The sequence below is a fragment of the Pipra filicauda genome, unplaced genomic scaffold (genome assembly GCF_003945595.2).
Source record: "Pipra filicauda isolate LSUMZ 115617 unplaced genomic scaffold, ASM394559v2 scaffold6_size6359152_pilon, whole genome shotgun sequence".
Lineage (NCBI taxonomy): Eukaryota > Metazoa > Chordata > Aves > Passeriformes > Pipridae > Pipra > Pipra filicauda.
In genome coordinates this window covers 4,189,566-4,215,298 of record NW_024104865.1, presented here as the reverse complement: position 1 = coordinate 4,215,298, position 25,733 = coordinate 4,189,566, and the positions used below count along the sequence as shown (strand labels likewise).

Here is a 25,733-nt window from a genome sequence, read left to right as displayed (position 1 = left end):
AAATTGTCAGTAAATTTAGCATTCTCTAATAAGTACATATTTAATGGCATAAGACTTTCAAAAACATTATTCAAAGAGAGAATACAAAAGTGGTTTTAGTAGGATTTTGAGAACATTCACAAGCATCTATAAACTTGTAGATTTGAAAACCTAAGCTGAGAATTGATGACATGGCTACGTTTCATTCACACATATTAAAGTGGAAGGGATACTGAGAATCCCTGCATTGAGTCTGACTTCCAGGACAAAGTGGAAAATAAAATCTACAGCAGCCCAGAGAAGCTTAACTGCACAATGACTGAAACACACACTGCTTCACAATATTTATTACAACCTATTGCTTTAGATAAACCTGCTGTATGGTTAGTAAACCCAAACCACACTATATGAACCAAGAAAAACAAATTACAGCACGAAACACATCTCTGTAAAAGGTATGCAGTGGAGATGAAGAGAGGCACAACCTTAGACCTGTAAGTAAGAGCACAATGAAGATCTTCATATGTGAGTACAGCTCTCCTGGTAACAGAAAATGAAGGTAAATAAAACTCATTCTAATGGTAAAAATCAGAGTAATATTGTTATATCTGTATACAAAGAATACAGGGTCTTTTTTAATACCCTTCTTTCATTCTCAATTACCTGTAAACACAGCTCTCCCAAACCACCTTCCCTCTGTACCTGAACCAGTATATAAAGATCTATACAGAATGTGCAAATCCAGTATAAGTATTTTTAGGCTCTCTTCTTCAAATAGAAGAAATACAAGTTTAAAAACATTAACACCACAGAGTCCCTCTACCCAGCCTCTGCAGAAAGACATCCAAGTACAGAAGTAGCAAAACACTGGACAAAGAAATCCATAAGAATGCATGAACAATATATGAACAATAAATACAAAACACATGTGGAAAAGCAAAAAACAGTTATCAAGGGAAACTACTAATACTGGCAAGGGAAAGTGAATTAGGACTCGTCAGCTTACAGCAGATCTGTTCCTAAAAAACATTCACATAAAGGCTTAAGTAAACCTATAATGTTAACTGAGATCCAACTACATCTTAGGCTTACAGGATGTATTCATAAAGATGTGATATCTGGTAATTACATGCCATGATCATACTATTTAATGATACCATATTTATAAAAGTGTTGCTAGAGCAAGGTGTCGGGAGTCAAATAGCTACTCTATTGGGTTATTTGCTACTGCTGCCTTTTCATTATCACTCTCCACAGATTCTTTCTGCACCAAACATTTTAATACCCCTCTACCAATCTGCTATTTTATGCTTTTGAAAAAATAAGTTAGACAAAAATATTACAGCCTACAGTGAGTGTGGTACAATCTAGTTCTTGTGTTAAGACTTCTGGCCCAAGAGTAATTTAAGAACAGTACCAGCCTGAGCAGAACACAGTTCTAGAGCACTTAAAATAGACATATGTTGAAACAGTCTGGATTTTACTTCAGTGCTGGAAAGTGAGCCAGAGACTAAAGAATTTATATACATAAATCTCAAGCATAGTCTAGAAGCTCAAGCAATAACCAGAGTTCACTCCTTCCAGAAATTGCTTTAGAGGGTGTTCTCTGTATTTTGCTACGAGTGCAGGTATGAACTTCTTCAAATAGTATTTGAGCTTCCACTAAAGCTAAGAGGGAACGTATTCAGGGCAAACAACACACAAGTTATTTCAATTTAAAGCTCTCAAACTAAAGCGAAAAGAAAAAAGCTTACTAGTGATATCTACTGTTTGTCTGACTACCTCCTGTGAAACAACTTTTTATCTGAAGGTCAGGCAATAACACTGAATATCAATAAAGAGTCCTTTGGCCAGCACTTAAACATTTCTGTCACTGAGATGAAAGTAAAATTATACTTTCTATGTCTAGAAATAGACACAGAAGCCTCCTCTATGGCAAACACTTGATGATCTCCTTGCAATGCTGATATAGCTGCACAGACTTTAGAGGAATTTTATTTTTTTTAATAAATATTTACATACAAGGCCAAATCACAACATTTTCACCCTAAGAAAGTACGTTTTATTGTAAAACTTGATTTGTGGTGAACGTCCAACAGTTGTCTAACAGTTCATTTGCAAGGCTGGAGTGCATTACAAAACTCACTACAAAAATCAATTTCTATTCTTCATCTGAGTACTGAGAGTAGTTGCCAGCACTGTAACAACTTGGTTAAAGTAATTTTCTAGTAAATCAATATTGCCAGGTAGGTACAGTCAGTCCACATATACAAATGACTCCTACCCAGTGTAAGAGAACCTAGCAACAAGCCTCAAAAATCTCAGACACATCAACTTCTTAAGTCATCAGTACTGAATTTCATATAAGTGCTGGAATTATTGACCACGACAAGGTCAGGTGTCGAGTGTGTTGACTTCTTTGGAGCAGAAATAATGCACAACTATTGCATTAGGGTATCGAGCAAATGCACTGTAAAGAGAACAAAACACAAAAATCAGCTGTCAATACAGACAGTTTTCCATATTCAAACAAGAACATCTAAATTGTACAGAATCAGAAAGAGACACCTACATGGAAGTGACTCTCTCTTTCTTAAATTACAGCCTGAATATATTCTTGAGAAAACCAGACAAAAGAATTCTATGGATTTTGTAAGCCAGGGGGTTTTTTTGGTGTTAGTTTTTGGTTTTTTTTTTGGATCTATTTTCATTTCTGTAGGCACACTTCACTTTACTTCAACTTGGTAACAAGTTAAGGACTGGGTGACATGATTGACCTTCAAAATCTTGTTGAACTTAACAGCATTAGAAAAATTCTATAAAACAAAAACAATACTGCCTGTGCAAACTTAAATTCTGATGCTACATGCTATACGCATTAAGAGCAAAAAACTTAATATACACAGCAATATTTAGACCTATGTTTATTAAAATATTTTGGAAAAACAACCTTTCCTGTCATTGTCAATGCTACTGAAATCTCAGAAGAGTTCACATCAACAAGAGAAACAATGACTAAGTTAGTCATGTGGCATTTCACTCGAGTTCAAAGAGGAAAAAGTGCAAGTAAAATTTACATTATATACTAAGCCATAATTGCCTACTAGGAATAGCAGAAGAAAAGTTATTGGCATCCAGGTAATCAAGTAAATTAGTTTTACCTTTAGATATCCTACGATAATTAGGCTACAAAATGTAAATCAGTCAGAGAACTACAAAGCCATCAGATATAGAAAACTACATGTATCTTAGTTTAAAATTCTTTACATCATCCTTCATAATTCTAGTTAAGAAGCAGGTAGTAGCAGAATGATTCTAAGCCTTTTAGAGTTGTGAAATAAGAATTCTAGGGAGTTTCTGAAGAGATTTTATACTCCTTTGTTGAAAGCAGGATTAAACTCTTGCAGTAAATTCACTGAGTAAAGCTTTGAGGTATTCCCCATCACCCAGTTGAGCAATGTAATTTGTAATTCAGTCTTCAAATAGCTCCTTCATACTGCTGTTCTCTCTGGATATATACACATTTCAACTTTTCCAACATTTTTAGTTTAAGAGTAACAGATCCATATTTGATTCAGTTTACCAAGCTCTCTCACCTGTTACCTATCTTCTTTTTACAAACAGTGCACACCTTCTCCTCTGTAATAATACACTTCACTTGCTGATGCAAGATCCGCTCCTCCTGGACCTAAAGAAGGATAAAAAACCCAACTTGCTTAAAGATTATTGCCACATTACAGCTGCCTTCTAATCTGGTGAAACTGCATACTGTCAAAACATTTAATTCTCAGTATCCACATTACCAAGTTGTGCAGCACAAAAGCAGGTCTGTAGAGCAGAGCAGGTAGTATTGAACACCCCATACACACACTATACGAATTACAGGATTTTACTTTCAACTTAGTCCAAAGACTAAGGCATTCTAACCATTAAGAGGTGTTAAGGTGAACTACTGAACTGCTTCCCCTGGTTCACTTGAAAGAAATCCAGTCCAAGCTGTTTGAGATGGTTCTGCAATGCACACCACAGCACAGTGAGTCCAGAGACTTACTGGAAAAACAGGCACCTCATCCAAACTAAAATGAATGTAGACACTATCTCCTGCTGGGATGTTCAATCTACTTGGGTGACATTTCAAGTGCACTACAGCACCATCTAGAGGACACACATCCCGTATAAGGAACAGTTAATTTAAATATTGAACATGTTTTAAAACACCGTTCCAATAAATGACAGGTGCTGGGTGCTTACCCTCAGAAACTCTGCATGGAGAAGATTCTTGAGCACTTGATTAAATCTTTTCTTCTGAGCATTTTCTTCAAGGACTTTCTCTAAGAAGATGCGAATCTCACTAATCTGTGTATTTGCTGGGAGTAGGTTTATTGCCTGGAACAAAATATACTTAAGTTAGGAAAAATTAAAAAGGAATAGAGACCAAAACAATAGAAATTGACACATTTAGCTTGACACTTACAATCCACTAACTTGCCTACTCCAGTACATTCTGTAATCTTCTGCCAACAGTACAAACTGAGTAGTTACAGGTCTGATTTACCTTAGTGGTATCCAGTTTGCTGTGATGTAGTTCCAAAACCTGCAGAGCAGCCTGCAGATTGGCTTGAGGCTCCAGTACTTCCATCTTGATTGGTCCCAGGCAATGAACACTAGGTGGGGAGAGATACATCCGGAGCAGTGACAGATAGACCTGTTGCACACAAAAGGAAAGTTCTGAAAACAGTACATGTATCCACAACTGACAGTGCTAGCAGAACCCAGAAATGGTACTAAGTTGTACCTATGGCATCCAAAATTCTGAAGCGCTCATATAAACAGCTCATACCTTAAAACAATACAACCTGAAAAGTACCAATGATGTTCAAGGCCTTTCAAGACTTGCATTCTGAAAATTTTCTATAAAAGTAGTTAATAATGCCTCCCTCATCCATCTTTCAGAACTCACTTACAGCGTTTAGAAACCAACACTTCATTGCTTTTTACCCCTATCTTTTCTCTAGATGTACGTGGAATACAAACACTGTAATTTGTCTTTTGAATTCCATCATAACTCCAATGATACAGTATCATTCCCAACAAAAAATAAATAGAAAACAACCCCCAAAACCAAACAAACAACTAAAAACACAAACAAACAAACAAAACCAAAAAGAACCCAATCAGTCATCTAGTAATTCCTAAATTCTAAGAGCTTATACACAGGCTCCCTACACAAACCCCGAAAAAGTCTATACAGAGCCAAAACTTTCAAGTCCTGAAAAAGGTATGAATGGCCTGCTACATCCTTACTGAACAGGAAGACTACAAAGATGAAGCTACTTACATCTTTGCTGCCATCTTTATTTCTGTCGTAATGTTTATGGCAGTAGCTAGAACAGAGAAGAATCAAGTAAAATACAAAAACAATTTTAGAACTCATAGAATCAGTTCACAGAAATTAACATTTAAATGCTTTGACTACTGAAGTCATCAAGTTAAGTAGCCATACATCCAATTTGGATCAATTAATCAAATTGCACAGCAAAATTACACCATTTATTTTGCATTAAAATGCTGAGAGAAGGGAGGTTTTGTGCAAATCTCCCACTACCAATCAACTTAAAAACCTTTAATGCAGAAGTCAAATTTAATTTAGCTGTGTAAGAAAAAGGGGGAAAAGAGATATCTCCAATCAACACATCACAGCATAATAACACATGCATAGATGTTTCTAATTAGTGTATCCAGATCACAAAGAGAAGCTGTTCATTAGAGTACGCTGCATACTGGGGCCAAAGGCCCTGTAACAGGCATTTGCTGAAACTATCTTGAAAAGAAGTTACATTGAATAGGCCCCAACGTTCACATATACCTGCCAGAGCTGAGTACCTGAGTACTTCTGATTCACTCAGGAGGTTCCCCGGCACAAAATATCTAGAAAAATACCGTATCTTTACTAAGAAGATTCTGCCTAACTGAAGGAGCCTAACTTGGCACATGGGCTAATGAATGTCTCTCCAAAGAGAAAGGAAGCAAAACAACAGAAGTTCACAGGCTAAGGACAGATGGAAACAAGAAACCCATTGATGACAGTCATATTGCTCTGAAGTGCAATGACAGAAGAGCATGAAAAGGTAAACCTCAAGGGGACAGAATGAGCATCTGTAATGAACACATACCCGGAAAAGCCTAAAAGTCAAAAAAACATGGAAACCCAGAAAATCCTGAAGACTTAAGAGTGTTCATGTTCCATATACAGAAACATTTCACTACACATCCATAGGAAAGTGAGCAAACTAAGACTTGCAAAAAAATAAAATAAAATAAAGAAATCCTTACTTTTCAGCCATGTTGGTGTCCTTCAAAATATGAACATAAATAAAAAGAGCTTGCTCATGCTTCCCCATACGACCCAAGAGCAGAGCACGTTCTTCTAGGAGACCTAGTGATAGCATGAAGGATTAAGTCAATAGCTACACAGAGAAATGACAGAAAAAGTTCAATTAGTGATCAGACTATCAGTAGGAACTATAAATCTGTGCTCAGACTACAGTTTAAATTACATTGAGACTGTAAGTCTATACTTCACACGTGTCTCAGAAACCTTTAATGAATTCTTAAGTAACCTTAAGAAACAATCTTCAGACCTGTTGAAAAATTCAGGCTCATCAAAAAGTTAGGCTAAATATTTAAGTGATAGGAGATACCACAAGGTCTTAGGTCAACAGTTACAGGAATCCTGCAGAGACTGGCAAACCCAACTGTGCCAGCAAACAGTATACACACCAGTGGCCTACAACTACAGATACAGTCATCTTGTCTGTTTCTAGTTACCATGATTCTACAATAAGTGAGGAGGTTTTGCTGTACAGTGCAATAAGCTAGGGTTTAATTAACCTATGAAAACTGAACTCACCATCAAAGGGGAAGTCACTAATTAGCCGACCAGGTTCATACCAGCTAGACTTCTCCAGAAAAAGTAGAAGCTTTTTACGGTAATCGCCCAAGTCTCCTCCTTCCTCCCCAGCAGGCACTGGAGTTCTATCTATATGGAAGAAAACAACATAAGCTAAATTCTTACAACTATTTTACTACACTAGTACACAGAAGAAGATGAACAAACAAATCATCATGAAGAGGAACTAAATGCTGATAGAACTGTTACGTGGATTGGGACTGCAGTGTACCTGCCAAATTATTTCAGCTCCTTAAAACACATCAAGTGGCTGGATAAAACAATACTCAGTTATTCAAAACCCTTCCCTACCCTTAACATGCAGGATTCAAGGGAGCAGTAGCTGCCATTCTACTTAATTATGAATAAAGTGTTGCTTGACCCCTTAAAATCTCTTGGGAGGCAATAAACTAGCTTGCCCTACAAACCCACAACTTTTGTTGTTCCAGTTCCTTCATCACTGGGGGTTGAACAGGGAAGGTTAAAAAAAAATATGGTATATGAAGGCTCCCCTGTGCTGTCCCATACCCCCAGTCTTCTCACCAGAAAAGGCTAAACATACCTGCAGGGAAAGAATTGAGATACTCTTTCATTAAGCCCTGCACTTTCTCACAATACAGTTGGATCAGACAGTTGTGAAAGTCTGCACCGGTTTCTTCCCAAACATGAATGATGTGTTCCTGTGAATACATGTTAAGGTTCAGTTACAGACACTTACTCTGGGAAGTAACTTATTATAAGCAAGCAACAGTTCTATGCTTGCCTTTACCAATCCTGACTTCAGGATTTCAAAAATTTCAATTATGGGATTTTTGGACAACTTATGGCAAGGCTAGCATTCTGTGAGATAGCATTAGCGTCTGACTCCTGGAGAACTACAGTCTTACATGTAACATTTTGTACTGAATGTAATGCACTAGTAGAGATTGAGTTCTTACCAGATAAGGAATAGTCAAGCTTTTAAAATTTTCTATCAAGAAACTGAGCACTTTGTCCCGTGGCAAAGCTTCCACTTCAGGGAGGTCTTCTGTAAATATCTGTTAAACAAAATTTTATTCACAGAAAGGTGTGGGGGTTTTTTAAGTGCCACAGTGTATTTTCTCTGAGGCACTGAAGCCCAGCATATCATCACACATGCCAAAGGTAAGCACAAGAAGTATAAAAAAAAAATCTGAGCAGTTTATTCAGGCATTGAGAAGTTATTTCACATCTGAAGAGATTAACACACATCCCCACTTCTGCCTTAGTGAACACTCTTCTCTTACAGAGCCCAACATCTTCCAAATGCAGGGAGTCAATTTTATATCAAAAAGAAAAAAGAAAATAAGTAAGGCAAATCAATATTTGACATTTAAATACTCAGGCTCTTGTGTAAAAAGTGTGACATCAATAACATTAAATGTTGTAAAGTATTCCAAGAATGGATAAGAGTAAGAAAAAGTGAAAGACTGTCCTGCTCTATCTACTGCTAACATTACCACAGTACTGAACACAGAAAACACAAATTATATCTTTAATTAGATTTAGCATTAATACACAGCTTCTTACGTTAAGTTATCCCAATTCCATATACTGCATTAAGAATCTCAACGACAAGGTGCCTGTTTCAACCACACTTACCTTCAGTCCATCTTCAGGAAAATCTCTTAGCACCCAGACTGAGTAGGAAAATACCAAATGCAAGTTTTCTGTGCCTGGAATATAAAAAGCAGTAGGGCTCAGTGTTAAAATCCTAAGCATCTATCTACTCACAACACAATCAGATGCCTTCAGAGCCAGCCAAGCTTAATTTAGATGAAGAATCCAATTTGTTTTTCTCCCTGCTCAAGTCAAGCAAATTGTGCATTCCAGGTTAAATGCACAATTTCGTTACTTCACAGACATGATTTCAAACAGAAACAAAAATTAACTCAAATACTAAGCGCTACCAAACACAAACAATTCAGCCCAAAACTAAGATTGGTTGTCTTAATCACATTCCAAGTCTCCCTTTAAAACTTGTTTTTAGTAGGGTAGAGAAAGCACTGTACTTTTCACTTACATAACTTCCTTCAGTCATTTTCCAGCCTGTCAGTCTAATGACTTCTATAGCAAATGGTCACATACTTCAAAACAAGTAGTAAAGCCTCATAGTACTGAAGTAACTAGCATAGAAACTACATGACATCTAATAGCTTCTCAGTTTTTAAGAAAATGTAGGACCTGCCCTTTTAGAAAGAATACTTTTGTTTGGACAATTCGGTTCACAAAACTAATAAAACACGCTAGGAAAACATGACTGTGTCTCTCTGTTGACACAAGGTAAGTATCAAATACACATAAGTAATACACACTTTATGACTTAAAAGACCACAGCTACAAGCCTGGAGGAATTTTCTGTAATTACTTAAAAACTATTTCGGAGTATTTCATTCAATCCACAAAAATCTATAGAAAAGAGTCAACTGAGGAAGAGTTTTTATTTCACTCAAAATATAAGTGAAAGCAACTAGAAATACACCCTATACAACTAAAATAATAACAACAAAAAAAAACAATTACTGCTCAGATTAGGAGATCATAACTACAGAAGTCTCACCAAAGGGGTGGGCAAAGGGAAAAATGTGGAGAAACCCCATAGTCTGAAATGCTTTTATCATCTTAGTTTAGGGACTCCCAGAAATAACACTCATCAATTAACCAAGAATGGGCAGTGTAGCTAAAACAACCACACATATAGTGTTATGTTTCTGTTATTTACTTGGGGGGAAATTTTGCAAGTGACATGAGTGTAAAACATTCCGTTTTTCAGGAAGAGTCAACTTTCTATGTTGTTTCCACTATATTTCACTATTCTGAAGTAAACAAACATCCTTTATCAGTTTTAAAGAGCTGACCAAGAATAATACAGAAAAAAACAATTTTCAGGGGGTCCTGAAACAGAGAAGCTCCAAAAGTCTAAAAAAATTTAGCAAGCTGCCAAGATTTAAAAAAAGTATTACAGATAACTTGTCTATAGTCTGTAGGTCTTAGCCTTCAGCAATCTCAGGTAAAACAAATGAACAGCTGACATAAGTCAATTGAGATGAATTTATCAAGATGACAGAATTACTATTTAAGTAAGATTAGAAGTTTCTTTTGTAAAGCTGTGCTGAACACAACATACTTACATTTCTCTAAGGTGAGTGACATTACCAAATGACACCACTGAGTAAGAAGTGTTAGAGAGACATGGCACATATGGGAAAGGTCTCAATATCATTGTTATGTTCGCATTATCACTGAATAAACATGTTGCTAATTGAAGCCAGCGGTTTTTAAAATAAGTAATTATGGGAAAAAAAATTCCAAATTTGGGCAACAGTATAAGACTAAGAGATGAACAAAGGTACTTCCCTCATAAACTACGCACTACCAAACCAGCAGTGTGATACTTTTGAATGGTTTTGCCTTTAGAAATAATATTGGATGGAAGGGAACTATTCTCAGAATTAGCAAATAAAAAAATGACTCAAGAGTTCACAACAAATAGTCAACCAGACAAGTTTTTACCATGATGCTTGAACAGCAACTACAGTTGTTAAGTCATTATCTAGATCTACTTAAACACAGGAAGCAACAACATAATATAGGATTTTCATCTCATAAAAGACAATACGAAGACCAGCAACTAGAAGTTAAGACTTTCATCTGGAAAGCCTAACCAGAAGTTAAAATTTTCCTTTTGTCAGTGATGATAAATCATTACTGGAAAAAAATTCAAAATACCACGGCCCATTTCCTAACAATGGAAATTTTAATCAGAAATAAGGAATGTTTTCCAATAAGATACTCAAGTTTCAACAAAACGCCCTGAACTAATATTGGAAGTTTGCATTATGCAAGAAACCAAACCAGATGACAAGGATATCTTTCAGCTTGATAGCCTCTAAAAGTTGCCAAACAGAAGAATAACCACTAAGCCAAATAGGAGTAACAGCTTCACAAAAATACTGCTCTCCCTCACACTCACCCAAATGCTGCAGATATTGCACTGTCCTCTCATGACCCTTCAAAGGCGAGTTGGCTTTCTTTGACTGATCCACCAGTACCTGTAGTGCTTTCAGAACAAAAAAAATTCATTCCTTTGTAACACAAGTATAGTCCCAACTTGAAGCACAAAAAAGTGCATTTTTCCTGTTCTGCTGCTGAAGACAAAACAAAGTTTTGTTTTGAACATACAGTCCAAACTGTAACAGGAACAAAGACTGATCTGATCACCAGATGGTGATTAAACAGTCTCTTCTGAATACTGCCTGCTCACTGAAGACAAGTAAAAACTCAGTACAAGGAATACATGCTTCTATTCCTTCTCCTCTCCAATCATGTACTTACCTTTCTCATGTAGACCTTTTTTCTCATACAGTATTATCAGCTCACTATATTTGTGTGCCTTCTTTAGTACATGCTCACTCTCCTCAATATGGCAGTGATTGTTCTCCAGACGTAGCAGTGGTGCCACCAGTGCTACATTTGTCTGCAAGCAAAAAGGGAACACTTAAAGGTACTTCACTGGAAGTGCAACTTCAAAGCATATAGTACAAAACATGAGTTGGAAGCAGGGGCTGGGGGGCAAGGAAGCCTTATAGCATAAGAAATACAAGAAATGACAGTTTAACATCTTAGAGTAAGGCCCATGTTCATTTCCATCATTTCTGGGACAGAAAGAAAACTGTATCAGAGCTACTCCCCTTCAATAACAGAGGTTAGCTTTGGAAAGCATTGCAACAGCAAAGATCATACTCTTCTGCATTTAACACTACAAGGCGAGGTAAGCATTCCTTAGAACTTCAAAATACACAGGCATGCCCATGATCTTTCAACAGACACAGCAGTCAGAAACAGACACATCTGCTTATTCCAGGAAACTGCTTCCTGATCAGTGATGAAACTAGCTAACCAAGTCTTACACATCATTTTTAGACCAAAGACAGACAGTTGTGTGAGAATTTCTGAAGTAGCTCCTTATCCTCCTTCTTAAATATTCCTGAAATTCCAACAGAGCTCATGTGGCAAAGGAGAAGCCTCTAGGTCAGATAGACACTCACATGCAGGTAACACTTTAACAGGGTGGTATCAATGATTTGTAGCAGCTTCTTTTTGGATTTGATCGTGGGTGTTCCTTCCATGAGTGGTGAGGTACTGGACTGATGGTCAGAATCATTTAGCTTCTTCACTAGCTGACTTCTTTTCTGCAGGACATCAAATGAAATTTTAACTGGAAAAGGCCATGAATTTCTACACCTCACCTCAGAAAATATAATCCACCAAGTAAAAAGACTAAATTAAGCCAATTTAATAACTTGATTTAATAAATTGTTTCCAAAAGAATTTTTATTGTTACTAACTATTCAACAGATGAACTTTACAACTACGTTCAGGTGTACACATTTGTTTTGCAAATTTATAGTTCTGCAAAATGTTCAGAGTCTTGAGAAAATAGTCAGAAGGAAATTCTGTTAACCTGAGTAGAGACATTTCAGAGAAGTCAGGCAACATTCAAAACACTTGGAAAATTATTTAGGTTTTGAACTACTAGGCATAAAAACTATCCCCCTTTGGACACAAGCTTCCTTTTAGTCTAGTAAGGATGGCAACCAAACAATTCAGGTTCCAGCTATGACAAAATAAAGAGGGCAGGAAGTTACACTGCCCATTATCTCCTGTTCCACATTTTAATGCATGTTCTTGACCTGTCTCCTGGACAGAGTGCCCTCCACAGTAGTCACCAAACAAAAACAAAAGATCAAGTGCTCAAGTCTTCTTCAGGATACCAGAAATAAAATACTGGACTCGTATTCAGATCCAATCCATAAGTAAATTTGGTCCAGTCACACATGATGTTTCCTACATAACTGTGGGGTATCTCACATGTTCTATTTCCCCTGCTTACTCAGGAGCTGCTGCCATAGTTTCTAACCATGAAGACAGCCCACTAAGGCTAGCATGACAGAGCTGGAGTAGGTGTACTGCTTCCTACAACAAAGTAAACCAACAAAGCATGCTAAAACTGAATAACCCTGCTCTAAAAACAGGTAGAAGAGCACTCACTTGAGTTAGGTAGTCTATCAGAGCTAAATGTGCCTTCTCCAGCTCTGCCCCAGAGAGCCCTGGCAGGGGGTTGGGATACTGTAGCTGTTTCCTGTAATCTGTGGGCAGGAGGTCAGGATACAGACCCATCACATGAGTGGGATCTAAGCAAAAAATAACTAGGATTAGTAACCATTCATAATATTTTTGTAAACTCTTAGCATCAGCTTAGCTTTCTAACAGAGCAGTCTGTAGTCAAGTGGTATATCCACGAGATTCTAGATAATAAAATTCACTTGTTATAGAAGAGAAGCTAAAACAAGGCAAAAGAAGCAAGAGAAAAACTGTTTCAAAGTCCAAGCACAAGAAGTTCCAACATCTGCACTTGGCACACCTCGAGGACAAGCCATTATTATAACTATCTTGCTGCTCTTCCTACAGAATCCCAGCATTAATGACTCTGACAGTAAGACAGGACTTCTAGGAAGAAGCACTGTTTCAAGAGAAGATTTATCATGCTTTTGAAACAAGAACTGAATAGCACCATCTGTAACTAATGAACACCCATGTTCACAGAGTTGAAGCAAATTCAAAATTACTGTCCTCTAATTTAAGTTTAAAGTATTTTGAGTTCTCAGTCCTTTTCTTTCACTGTAGTTTTCCAAAGCAAATATGATGTGTCATCAAAACAAGTTCTAGGTTTAAATGCACAGGAATCTCAGTTTTCAGCACTATTCTGTGGTACAGTTGAGTCTTAAGTGTTCTTCCAATAGCCCTAGTACAAATCAGATGAGTAGCATCAGAGACTATTTTGACTTCCAAAAGCACAGAAAAGTTTCCTCGTTTCAGCAGCTTGGTTAAACCAAGGGTTAAGGGTCCTTTGGTCTGAGTAAAATGACTTTGCAAATCTACAGATGTTCCCTACTTTTCATTCTAAGCTATGAGTAGGCTTTTAGCAGCTGCTGAAGCACTCAGCTTCAAGGGTCTGTGCACATGCTATGCATGCTGTAAAACAGCCTAGAATACAAATATATTCTGCACAAAGGGCAAACTCTTGATTTAACTTAACTTACTAGGTGTAGTTGATTAAGTACTATTACCAGTTTCACCAAAAAACAACTAAACAGCTGTCTAGGTTATTTGCCATTCACAGGGGATTGGTCTGCATAAGACACCACTGTTTTAAATTAAACAAAGCATTAAAACAAAAAGCCCCAAGCAACAGCCCATAAGTTTCATTTCATTCCTTCTAACCTAGGTACCTCAAAGCTGACCTAGGCATTTACCTGTACCGAGCTTGGCAAAAACTTGCATAGATTCATCAAAGCGCTTCTGGCAGAAAAGGTTGAAGGCAAAGAGGTTCTTTATGTGGTGAATTTGTTGTCGCTTCTCACTATCTGAATCATCTTTCATTTCCTACAAACATACAAATTAACAAACATTAAAAACTCTCTGGCCTCATATACAAGAAGGAAACACTCTAAGAAATAACAGGAGCATTATATATTGGACAGATTAAAAAGAAAAAAGATAATCTTCCAAAGTGAACATCTCTGATGGTGCCTGTCAGATGCTATGCTTATTGTGTCATGGAGATAACCTGGAAGGTTTGAAAGTTACTTTTTATTATCTATATAATTGCTCTGTCACAGTAACTGTCTCTTCATTCATTTGCCTTTTCAAAATTCTTTTTCAAGTCAGCAATTCAAAATGCCATTAATTCATTTTTATGTAATTCCAGGGAAGTTTCCAGAAACCAAAAAATCCTAAAACAGTAAGAGCAGTACAATTAAACATACTGCATCAGCACCTATAAAATGTTATTGTTTCAGGAGTAGTACTAAAAAAAACCAAAAGCCATGTGACAAAACACATAAGTTCAAACAACACTGTTTGCAAGCAGCCTGAAGACTTTGAAGTTTAACTGACTTCAAAATCTAAAAGAAGGTAACCAATTAAACAGCTAAGAGATAAGCTTTTACACACAGATGATATTTCAAAATCTAAACTAATCCACAGATTAATATGGAATAATGGTAGCCCAAAACTAAAGCTTAAGTCAAAAAGGCTAGAGTGTACCAGTCTGTGCAAAGTGGACAGCTGAGAGGCTACGCTATGACTGACTGATTAGTGGACTCGCTGTAGGCAAGCAGATGGCAAATATCCTTTTGTTTACTTTTGCACAATCACATCCGCTGCAAACTCAGTTTTTGAGTACTTACTGCCAACTGCAAAGCCAACTCAAACTGTTTGTCCTGCAGAAGCTGCTGGATCTGTGTTGCTATGGACACCGGAATGAGCCGCCAAACAAAGTGATTACTTGCCACGTATATAATATTTGTTCTGAAAACAAGACAAAAGTACTCAGTTACTAAGTTCCAATGCTGAGAAAGAAGTAATATTCTATCTAAAAAATACAATCCTGGTTAATACACACATGGATCAATCTGATACAAGAGAAACTTGAGCATTATTGCAAAGTAGAAAGGACAAGAACATATGTCCAGTGATCACAAATTCCCAAAGACACTCAACTCTATAATTTCCTCCTCAAGATATGGCCTTCAACAATCTGTTCATAAAAAACCCAACAGACTGCTTTAATACTACTTCATACGCTGAGAGACCTAGAAAAGCTGCCCCCAGTTTTTCAGAGTGCTACCATACACCCAGAGAGCCTGACAACAGAAGTAATCAGTTCTATCCAATACCCTCCAGAGGTGATGAAGCGTGGTCTCTGCAGCTCAATGCTCTGTACCAGCAGCCGGGGTTCAAAAGTGCGGATCTCCACATACCTTGGCAGAACAGCAATGATGTAGGGAGGCTGGTGTTCTATTAACAAAACAAGAAAAATTGAAATTGATTGCTCTCAAGTATTCCTTCAAATAAACCAGAACTTAAAAGCTTCTTTTCAAATTTTTTCCCCTTGAAACGTGCCCTTCTTTTCCCAGAAGAACTACAGTGCTTTAAAACACTACCTTCCATTTTAGACCTTGTCCCTTCATAAAAGATAGGCAATATGCCTATTTTATGAGGAGAAAGGCATATAGACTACAAGCAAAGAAAGCTAAGAAGCAAAAATAAACATACGAAACCTTTCCAATAGTACAACTTAAAATACTGTAGAAACTATCACACTCCAAATCCAGCTAGTTTCAAAATACTGGAAACATAATGATTTTATCACATACAAAAGAGTAAAGAAGCAAATTTAAAAAAAAAACACCTGCTACTTCTCACCCATGGCTATAGGAATATCTGTCCAATTCAAGGCACATTTCTGAGTACAGACCCCTTCTTCATTAAGCACAACTGTCAGATCATCTTGGCCAACTGCAACTTTTCCATCTGCTACAGGAGCTACCAATGGTTCCAGTTGCTTCCCTGTGGGAAACAGTTCTTTGATGGATCCTTTTCCATCCACCTAGGATAATAAAGAAGATAAAAAACCTGTTTTTTAAAATAACCTTTATTTCACAGCCAAACAAGACTAAAGCCAAAAAGCCCTAGAGGGATTTACATCCCAGACTAATCACTAACAGGACAAGTGCAGTTTTAAAGAGAAGCAATAACATTTTCTGCATATCCTAACTTACCTTGCTTATACATCATTGTGGAATACAGAATTAATACTTTTGTGTCTGAGATGATGTATTCCTGTTACTATAACAGTAGCTGAGCACATCACTCATACAGGTTCATAAAATGCATAGCACAGTAGCAATATCAGCTGAAGTGTCCAAACACTTAATTCAGGCCAAAACTTTAACACTGTTTTGTTATGGCATGAGTGAGTGCTGCCACAACAGCAAAAAAAACAAACTAAAAGCCTAGCAACCTGTCTAGTCTTTTTCCCCTGTCCTAGCCAGTCATTTTGTGGCCACATGCTGTCCTGGGAACTGAACCCACAGAAAAACTGCTGTTTCATGAGCTGATAAAACAACTCACTGCCACCAAAACAGAGAATCTTTCTCCTTTAACTCCAGCTACACATTCTTGCAGCTTCCCTTGCATTTACAGCTCAAGCATTTTATAAATCAACAGCTAGCTAGCAGAAAGCAACACCATAAACACATGTATATTTTTTCTGCCTATTTAGTGAAATGGAGCCATTCAAGGATAGGTCTGTCAAGCATCAGAACTAACCCAAAGTAGATATTTGGACAGGTAGTTTCCACCCTGGTTGTTTGAGCGGCTGCACAACTACTCATATAACTAGACTGGAAGAAATAAAATCTAGGAGAGCACTACAGAAAGGTATCCCTTCTTCTGTGAGCAGCATCAGTTTCAAGTGATCGCAAAAATTATGTGCAGTTTTCCTGTTGCCTACAGATCAGTATTGCCAATCATGCAAGAACACATGTGATGCACTTCATCTTATTTTCCTATCATATCTGCAGAAACCAACTATAAAGGCAGAAAAGATAATCAACTATAGCTGTAAATGAAGCGTAACTAGAAACTGTAATATAATGACAGTGAGTTTAAAGACTATCAAACTGAAACTACTACTGTTCAGCAAGAGAATCAAAACCAAAAAAATAGTTACGCTTCACTGTATGTCAGATAAGATATTCTTGGTCTTTTTTCCCTCTTTGAGCTATCTCCTTTCTCAATATATTAAATAAAATGCAAGCTGAGCTTAGGCAGACTGCTGCCAAACCAAAATGTATCTTCTCCAATGCCCTTTTTCTGCAAGAGTTGCAAACACTGTTTTCAACAGTAACAAACAAAAGATCACTTCCCAACAACATCAGTTTAAAAGGACAGACTGCTGTACTGTGGTACTATGAGTACCAAATGCTGGTTTTCATAAATCTGTTAGCTAAGTCCCTGAGCACAGAAGCAGCCCCCATAGCGTTTAATGCAATCCAAATCTTCTTAAAACACTATTACACACCCCAGTCTTACCCGTATCAGGTAATAGTCCCTCTTGAAGCCTACACAGATGGAGTTTTCACACCAGGCCATAGACTTGGGTACGTCAGGCACACTGAAGTCCCCCTGAGGAAAACAGGGAAAATAAGTTAAACTGGCTATTACGAGAGAAAAGCAGAAGTCAAATCTGGCAGTGCAGAGCATAACAGGCACCATATTCCCCACCACACGTGCCCGACATCTACTGGTCAAGGAATGGCAGTATTCAACCAAAAGGCTAGATTCATGCACAGTAAAGAGGTGCGCTCTGAGCTAACTGGTAATTTTCTAGAAGGGCATTGTAGGTGAAAAAGCCTCTACCCGTTTCGATTAGTTATTTTTATCATTTCAGTATTCACAACTGCAGCTCTCTACACTTGTTGTCAGTAACCATCTTCTGACTTAATGACATATCTGGAAAATTTCGAGTAGAAGTGCATCCACTCTCATAATGTTGTTGTTAGGTATATATTCACAGATGCTGTATGCTAATATGCTCCGCTGACTTACAAGTGTACTACAACCAGAATGGCAAAATATAGGACACAGTCCTTAATTTAATTTATTAACTGTATTAATGACATTAACTGTGATTCAAACCATCTATTTTCACTTTTATTTTCTGCTTTGTTGTTACAATTCTGCAGAACCAACCAGAGTCAACGCTCTGGAAGTCAGCAGCGTCTCTGGGTAATGGGGACTGCACAGCAAGTAGTAAAGAGCAACTACACCCCCTGCTGAGGCATATTAGATTACAGAAACAACACAACTCACCTGTAGTTCATGGAACTCTCTGTCCTTCCAAAAATAAAGCTGTAGCTTCTTACGCACTGCCACACACATTCTCAGCACCTCTTCCCCTGTACCTGATTGCTGTGAAAACAGACAGACCTAACTCACAGGCACTCACAAAATAGGAGGTAAGTAAGATAATACAAAGCCAAAAGAATCCTCAGCCTGAAGCAAAGCTGTTAACTGAAGAGCAGCTTTGTTTAAACCTGCCAGAAGGTCATTGCCTAAAAAAAGGAAGGGGGGGGGAAGGTGGTGTCAGAATACTTAAAAACAAACTTTGGCAGGGATTGTGACACCAAGAAAATGCAACAAAATAAAAGAGCACCAAAGGCATACACACACACAAACAGAAGATAAGTAGAGAGCTATCAGTCCAGCCCTGAAACTAGGATAAATAGCTGGAACTCTGTGCAGTATAGGAGAGGTAAGGAAATGGAACAATGCAAACAATGTGTTATACTAACAGATGAAAATATTATTAACTTCTAATATTCTAACCTATTGAAAAAGTTTCTTGACAAGAAATACTAGGAAAGTTAAGTGCCTGTACACACAAACAACAAGCCACTTTGCAATGACCAGATGTAAAGGTGCTTTGAAACACATTACTTTTCACATCTAGAAAACCCCAAGTACTTTCTAGAAACTATTTAACACTTGAGCTTCCACGGAGCAAAGCAAGAAAACATGATGAAGAGCACTTCTGGTTGTGAAGGCTTCTGAATTATATGGTAGGATGAGAAACTCACTTGGATAAAAATGAGTCACCTAATAAACCATAGCACATGAACAGGGGACTGCTATACCTTATGGAACCATTTTATGGCTTGAATCTATCACAGTTACCCTGGGACTCTGCAGGCCAATAAACAGAAACAAAAACATAACAAAAACAGTGATGGAGTTGCTTAGACAAGGGAACCATTATGAGCTAGTACACTGGCAATTCTAGGAAAAGGGAATGGCTTTTATAATGAAGAGGACCTTTCAAAAAACAAGACAAAGTTAAGTATTTTATCAAAAGCTGCAATCATAACAGGCACAGGAAAATGCCTTATGAAGCAGAGGAAGAAAATGAAGGTGACTACACTAAAAATTGTTGCCTTAAGCAAATGCAGTAGGTACTAATTTTAAAAAACACTAGTACCCATGCAATTTGCATGCAGCACAAAATTAACAAATCTAATCTATACAGAGACGTGAAAAAGTTATCCTTATTACGAACAGTAAGGACGCCTGTGCCACTGTATTCCTCCCCTTACCTGGAGGTCACAAGTGAAGAGAGATGCACCTTTTGCCTTGGAAACGGTGGTGATTTGTTGAAATGTCAACAGGTCATGAACATAAATGTTATTTTCTGTTTTAAACAAAATTCCAATTATTATTCATTATTTAATACATGCAGAGGTCATTGCTAATTCAAGTAAGTTATCACACTTTACGTTTATATAAAAAGAACTTCTGAAACTAAGAGCTGTAAGAAAGGAAAGGACATGTTTTCACAAAAGCTGAAAAGTGCTAAGGCACATATAAATACAAAAAAATGCAGAAAAGAAGACTAGCACCAACGTTGGTAAATTACATGCAGGAACTGAGAACAAGTGCTAATCAAGCAGGAGTGGGAGTGGAAGGGCCAGCAAACAGGCCAGAGCAGAGCGAGTTCAAGATGGAAGATTGTCTGAATAGAGAGCATTTTGAACTGGCTCCTGAAATCAGTGTAAAGTAAACAGTTGCAAACGGAGGGTACTGTGGTCAGGTTTTTATACACACGAGGACGCAAGCAGCAGAAATCTACACATGCTGGAATCTACACATGGAAGAGCCGAGACTTGGAGATCATAAAGAAGGGAGTAGCAACATAAGCAAAAAAAAACCCATAGGAAGACCATAAGGTTAAAGAAAGATAGCCAGAGCCAAGCAAACTTAGACCTTCCACAGGATGGTAAAAGATTGCCATCTGCATATAAACCATATTTGGTGTAACATACTAACAGTAAGTTTGTTATATCAAACAAGATTGGACAGAAGTTTTAGCCCCTATCGTACAGTGCACACATACACGTGTATGCGTATACTCAAATGCCAATACAAACTGTATGTATATACACACACTCCAGCGCACAAATGTACTTCATTTCTAATCACAAAAAAGCATTACTGCTCTGTTCTCCAAGCTGGTTTATGACAAGCAAAGCTGCTTCTCAATCCATGCCACTTAACGCTTCCTCTGCAAAATGGAAAGCTCAAATTCCACAGGACGACTTCTCAACAACGAGACTGCTATGCAGGTGTGTGGAAGGAGTGCCACATTCAGACAAGTAACTGCATTGAGCTCATTAAATATTAAAAGGTTTTTCTTCACTTACCTAATAGACTGACCAAAATTTTAAATTGAGAGACAACATGAATCTGAAAGGGAGAATGCTGTTAATGACTCCATTCATAAAATAAACCTCTGAACAAGGGTTGATTATAGATAGTTTAAGAAAATGCATCTTAGATGATCTCAAAATAATAAAAACAGCAAGACAGTTATCTATGCACCACCTTCCTTCAGTCACTGCAACCCTTTTAACTAACACTCACTTTTTAAAAGCTAGAATGTAGCACTTGCAACCTAAGCAGGTAAAAAAAGCTATAATAATTGGCATGTTACTAGTACAAAAACACTTCTAAAGGATATGCAAAGTGCTGCTGAAAGAGGCTGCATAATCCTTGAGGTGTTTTCCCAAGAATCAATATAATCAATTAGCACGAGTTCTCCAAAAAAAAAAAGAAAGTGGCAGCAAGACTGGCAGTTACTTTAGTTCTACATTTCAAGTAAGTGGAATTACATTCACATTCCTATAGGACTGCATATCAGAATCAAATAATATATTACAGACTGTTTGTGTATTACCATCATATTTACAGATATTCTCAGTCAGAGCAGCTGAAGGTTTACTGCTAACCAAAGCCCAAAATAAACCTGCAAGTTCCAATTCTTTGTTTTCTGCTTTAGCAATCAAACGAAGCTTATTCTGTTATGGGAAGAGTGGGCAGAAACACCTGTCTGGTTCACCACTAGAGGAATCTATAGTTTTGGGAAATTTTTTTGTTAAGCTTAGCAGAGATTGAAGATGTACATTACTTCATTTATTGGCTGAAAACAGCAGAAAACTGTCCTCACATCAAGGAGATGATATTTCCTACCTGCTGAATCTTCTTTGAGAAATTCTTGTTGGATTTCTCTAGTGTCACTTCAAACCTATTGCAACCTATCAGAAAGATTTGAGAGAGTACGTAAACTGAGGTTGCCCTCACTTATGACTGCATACATCTCACACTAAGTAGATTACAAATAATTACGAAAGTAAACATAACACTGGAAGAATGACACTTCTAACATATCTGTGCTACCTTTGATTAATAGCTAAATGCATCAGAAGGTCCTCTACATAGTTAGGTGAAAATGTAAATTACACTTCTTGTACCCATCCAAGGGCCTCATCAATAGTTATATTTTTGCCTTGCCAGAATTTTAGGTTACAAGACTTATTTCTAAGTAATTTGAAACCCAGAAATACAAAGATACCCATAAAGTCTCTATCCACACTTTATCCATCAAATATCAGCAATTTAAATTGCTAGGGAGCACATCACTGCAAAATAGACATGGAATAAACACTACACCACAAGGGTTTAAAAGGAGTTTTAGGGAGAAAGACTTACAGACACTTTCTGATGACATAACCTCTCCTGGCATTGATGCAAAAAAGGGGAAGAAATTTACCACGTGAGATAAGACACTAGCAACTCAAAACTAGCATGTTCTGACTGGAACAGATAGCCTACAACTTTCAGAAAAAGCAAGCTGAACTCATTCTGTAGAATCCAAATAGCTACAAATGAACACTCTTCCAAGAGCTGAGAACTTGGAAACACACATTTGATTTTTACTTTCCTGTCCCATGCTACACAATATTACTGTGTTCAGTAACATCAGTTTCTACATAATGGCAGATAATGTGAAATACAAATCTGTTATTGAAAATCAATTTTAACTAAACTGAAAATAGAACAGTTCTATTTGTGGCATCTCTAGAATAGGCTATGAACACTTATGACTGCCAAAGGACAAGAAGAAGAGTATATACATGATAAAACTAGTTAGGAGGGATCCCTCTCCCCCATCTATGATGTTCATGGACCCACTGAATATATATGCTCTTTCACTAATCCAGTCCATTAAAAGATAACGCCAAACCCCTCATAAGTGGCACTGCTTTTGCATATATTTGCACATTGTATTCATAAAAATTACAGTAGCTTACTATAAATTCAAACAAATAGAAACCGGACATAAAACATAGTTTAAAACAAAGGCTCACATTACTTGCTGTCTTTCTTGCACATCTGAAAAATGGTATGAACACTTTCACCAAAGATCATACACAAATATTCATTAAACTCTATGTAGGAAAAAATCAGCAATTAAACACACTTGCGTTAAAATCACTACAGCCTCCTAAAGTGCAGGAAATAAAAATAACATAATCAACTTTTTGTGCCATTCTTAAAATAAACTTACCTACGTCTTTCTTGATCCTGTAAAGCAGAAGATGCCCTTGTTTGGTACCAACAAGGAGCCATTCCTCTACAAAGACAGAGGAGAGAGTCTAATTAGTTCAAAAAGTACTGCCCTTCCCAGCTGTGCTGGGTTTGGCCAGAGTAGTTAATTTTCTTCACAGTGCCTAGCATGGGGCTAGGTTACATTTATCAGAGTACTTGGGAACTTTTTTCAAATGCCAAAGAGGACATTCTCTAGTGACTACTCTGTCTCCTATCACCTCTCCAGTGGAAGTGCTCAGAAGTAGCTTTCATTGTCAGGAGAGGATAGCCAAAGATCAAGCAGTAACAGAACAAACAGACTAGGCATCACATTCCACTTGTTTATACAAAGGTAAATAAGCAAATCATTGCATCTTCTGTGCAGTCAAAAGAGGCAATAAAGTATTCTTCAGATGTTATTATCTCTGAGAGGAACAGTGCTGCATAGTGGGAAGTACTGTCAGAAAGAAAAACAAGGAGTTCTACCTGGATTTGACTGTTGATTTTTCTTAACAGTCAGGTTTTTATGAGAACTCTCTGAAAGAGTCAGCTATGTTTGGAAGGATAGTGGCAGCTTTGCTTAGGTGACATTTGGATTCATTGGACAACCAAGTCCATTTAAGATTTATAAAAGAGAACCTTTTAATCTACAAACTCTATGGCAGGCTTTCAAACTCTTCCTCTTTACAGCATCTACACCATACAGAAGGCACAGAATAGGTTGATTAAATAAGAATGAATTTCTTCCTTGCTGAATATCGTATAGGAAAGCAGCATACATTAATATTTCTTTCTACATTTAGTACTGTCTCACTACCAAATATACTTGCATTTTAATAGTCTTGTTTCCTGCAAGACCTTTCTTCCACTTTTGGTACAAAAGTTGTAGAGACAGAATTACACCTCTTTTTACACAACTATACTGCCAAGAAGGCTGTAGGTTTAGGTTTTTTCTCTACTTCAGCAAAATCAGTGCTTTCAAAGAGATAAAAGATAAAAGCTGCAATGCAGGAATAAACTATCTTCACATCCTCTTCAATACATAACTCCAGCATAAACAATCCATGTATAAATGAGGCACTACAATTCAGGATATAATTTTGGTCTTAAAACAGATTAGTGGGGGTCACAATTCCATCGTGTTTGGAGTTCTTTTAATTATCGATTTTGTGTGATGGTAGTACATCTGATGGTAACTGCCCAAGGCTCCAATAAGCCTCATCAAGCCCCATCATTATGACAGCTGGTGCAGTCACTTGACCAAAACCTTGACAGTCAAGTATGCCCAAAAATATAACCTACAGTGATATACCATTAACACATGCAAACAGATTCTAAATCTAAGACCTCAACGTACCACCAGCATTCCAAGACAAACTTAAGTCAGAATACAGGGGATGCCATTTTAGCAAGAAACTAGCTAGTCCCCTGTTACAGCCCTGGGAATCCTGGCAGCCTCCTACACAGCCAGGCGGGCAGGATAGCGGGGGCCCGCGCTGCGGGCACGGCCGGGAGCCGGGACACGGGACTCGCTCCCGCCGGCCCGGGGGGCGGCAGGGCCCCGCCCGCACAGGGTGCAGCCGGCCAGGGCCGGGCGGCGCTGCCTCCCCCGGCCCGCTGCAGGGCAGGGCACGGCACCCCCCGCACGGCTGACCGGGACGGGATAGCGGAGCGGCTCGGACGGCGGCGCGGCCCCTCCGGCTCACCCCAGGCCGCCAGGCAGTCGATCTGCAACGGCAGCTTCTCCAGGATCGGCACATGCTCGAAGGCGTCGTGCATGGCGGCGACTCCCGCGACCCCGGCTGCCACAGCACCCGGCGCAGACAGACAACCGGTGGGCGGGGCGGGGGAAAGCCCCGACGGGAAGGACCCCGACGGAAGCGCCCGCGCCGCCCGAAGGCTCCCGCCTTTTCCGGCCCCGCCCGCCCCAACGCCACTTCCGCCGCAGGCCCCGCCCGCCGCGCTGCTCCCGCCCCGCTGGCACCGCCGCACTCGTCCCTCCGCCGCCCGGTGGGGGTCTTGGCACAGCCCGGGGCGCTCCGCCAGGGACAGAACGCCAGGAGCTGTCCCTCAGCGCAGTCCCCGCGCCGGCAGCCCGACAAACAGGAGCGGCCTGCCCCGCAGCTCGGGCGCGAGCGGGAAACGCATGTCGGCACGGCCAGGATGCTGTCCCCAAGGGGACTCTCCTCACCCTGTCATAATCCTTGTGCGGCTTCATATAGCCCAAAAAAGGGACTGGCTGTAGCAAACACTCGCCTTCCCACAGCGTCAGTCTGAGAGGTGTTTGGTTTCCTTTGGCTTACATAAACCAGAGTGGGTAGGAAAGTCACACAGTATACAAGGGCCTTCATAACCTAAGGCAACCAGATGAGAACAGCAAGGTGTATCTTGCAAGTAAATGTCTATTTTTGGAGGTCATAAGTTCTACTTTAGTGAACTTACCCTATGAACTTGGCCG

The 25,733-nt window shown here is 38.6% G+C and overlaps 1 protein-coding gene across 2 annotated transcripts; it reads right to left on the bottom strand.

Moving 5' to 3' along the window:
* Positions 1-14: 14 nt before the first annotated feature.
* VPS39 (VPS39 subunit of HOPS complex) lies at positions 15-25,150 on the bottom strand. 2 transcript variants are annotated; one of them, XM_027749801.2, is made up of 26 exons: positions 24,982-25,150; positions 23,256-23,321; positions 22,397-22,423; positions 21,878-21,942; positions 21,052-21,094; positions 19,948-20,042; positions 18,668-18,766; positions 17,888-17,980; positions 16,217-16,400; positions 15,688-15,808; positions 15,199-15,319; positions 14,263-14,392; positions 12,998-13,140; positions 11,995-12,138; positions 11,282-11,423; positions 10,920-11,006; positions 8,549-8,622; positions 7,867-7,965; positions 7,491-7,608; positions 6,890-7,018; positions 6,313-6,415; positions 5,318-5,363; positions 4,535-4,684; positions 4,231-4,365; positions 3,576-3,667; positions 15-2,449 (listed from the first exon to the last, which is right to left on the bottom strand). In XM_027749801.2, the coding sequence occupies exons 1-26, from the start codon at positions 25,052-25,054 to the stop codon at positions 2,374-2,376; spliced, it is 2,655 nt and encodes an 884-aa protein (XP_027605602.1). In that variant the 5' UTR covers positions 25,055-25,150; the 3' UTR covers positions 15-2,373. The 2 variants fall into 2 exon arrangements, with proteins under 2 accessions (XP_027605602.1, XP_027605610.1); XM_027749809.2 differs by lacking the exon at positions 22,397-22,423.
* Positions 25,151-25,733: the final 583 nt, after the last annotated feature.

Coding starts and splice junctions, on each gene's coding strand:
- VPS39 (XM_027749801.2), bottom strand. CDS start 25,054: ATGCACGACGCCTTCGAGCATGTGCCGATCCTGGAGAAGCTGCCGTTG. Junction 23,322..24,981: donor CGACTGCCTGGCGGCCTGGG/GTGAGCCGGAGG, acceptor CTGTCTTTGTAG/AGGAATGGCTCCTTGTTGGT. Junction 15,320..15,687: donor CGCTTCATCACCTCTGGAGG/GTATTGGATAGA, acceptor TCTTGTTTTCAG/AACAAATATTATATACGTGG.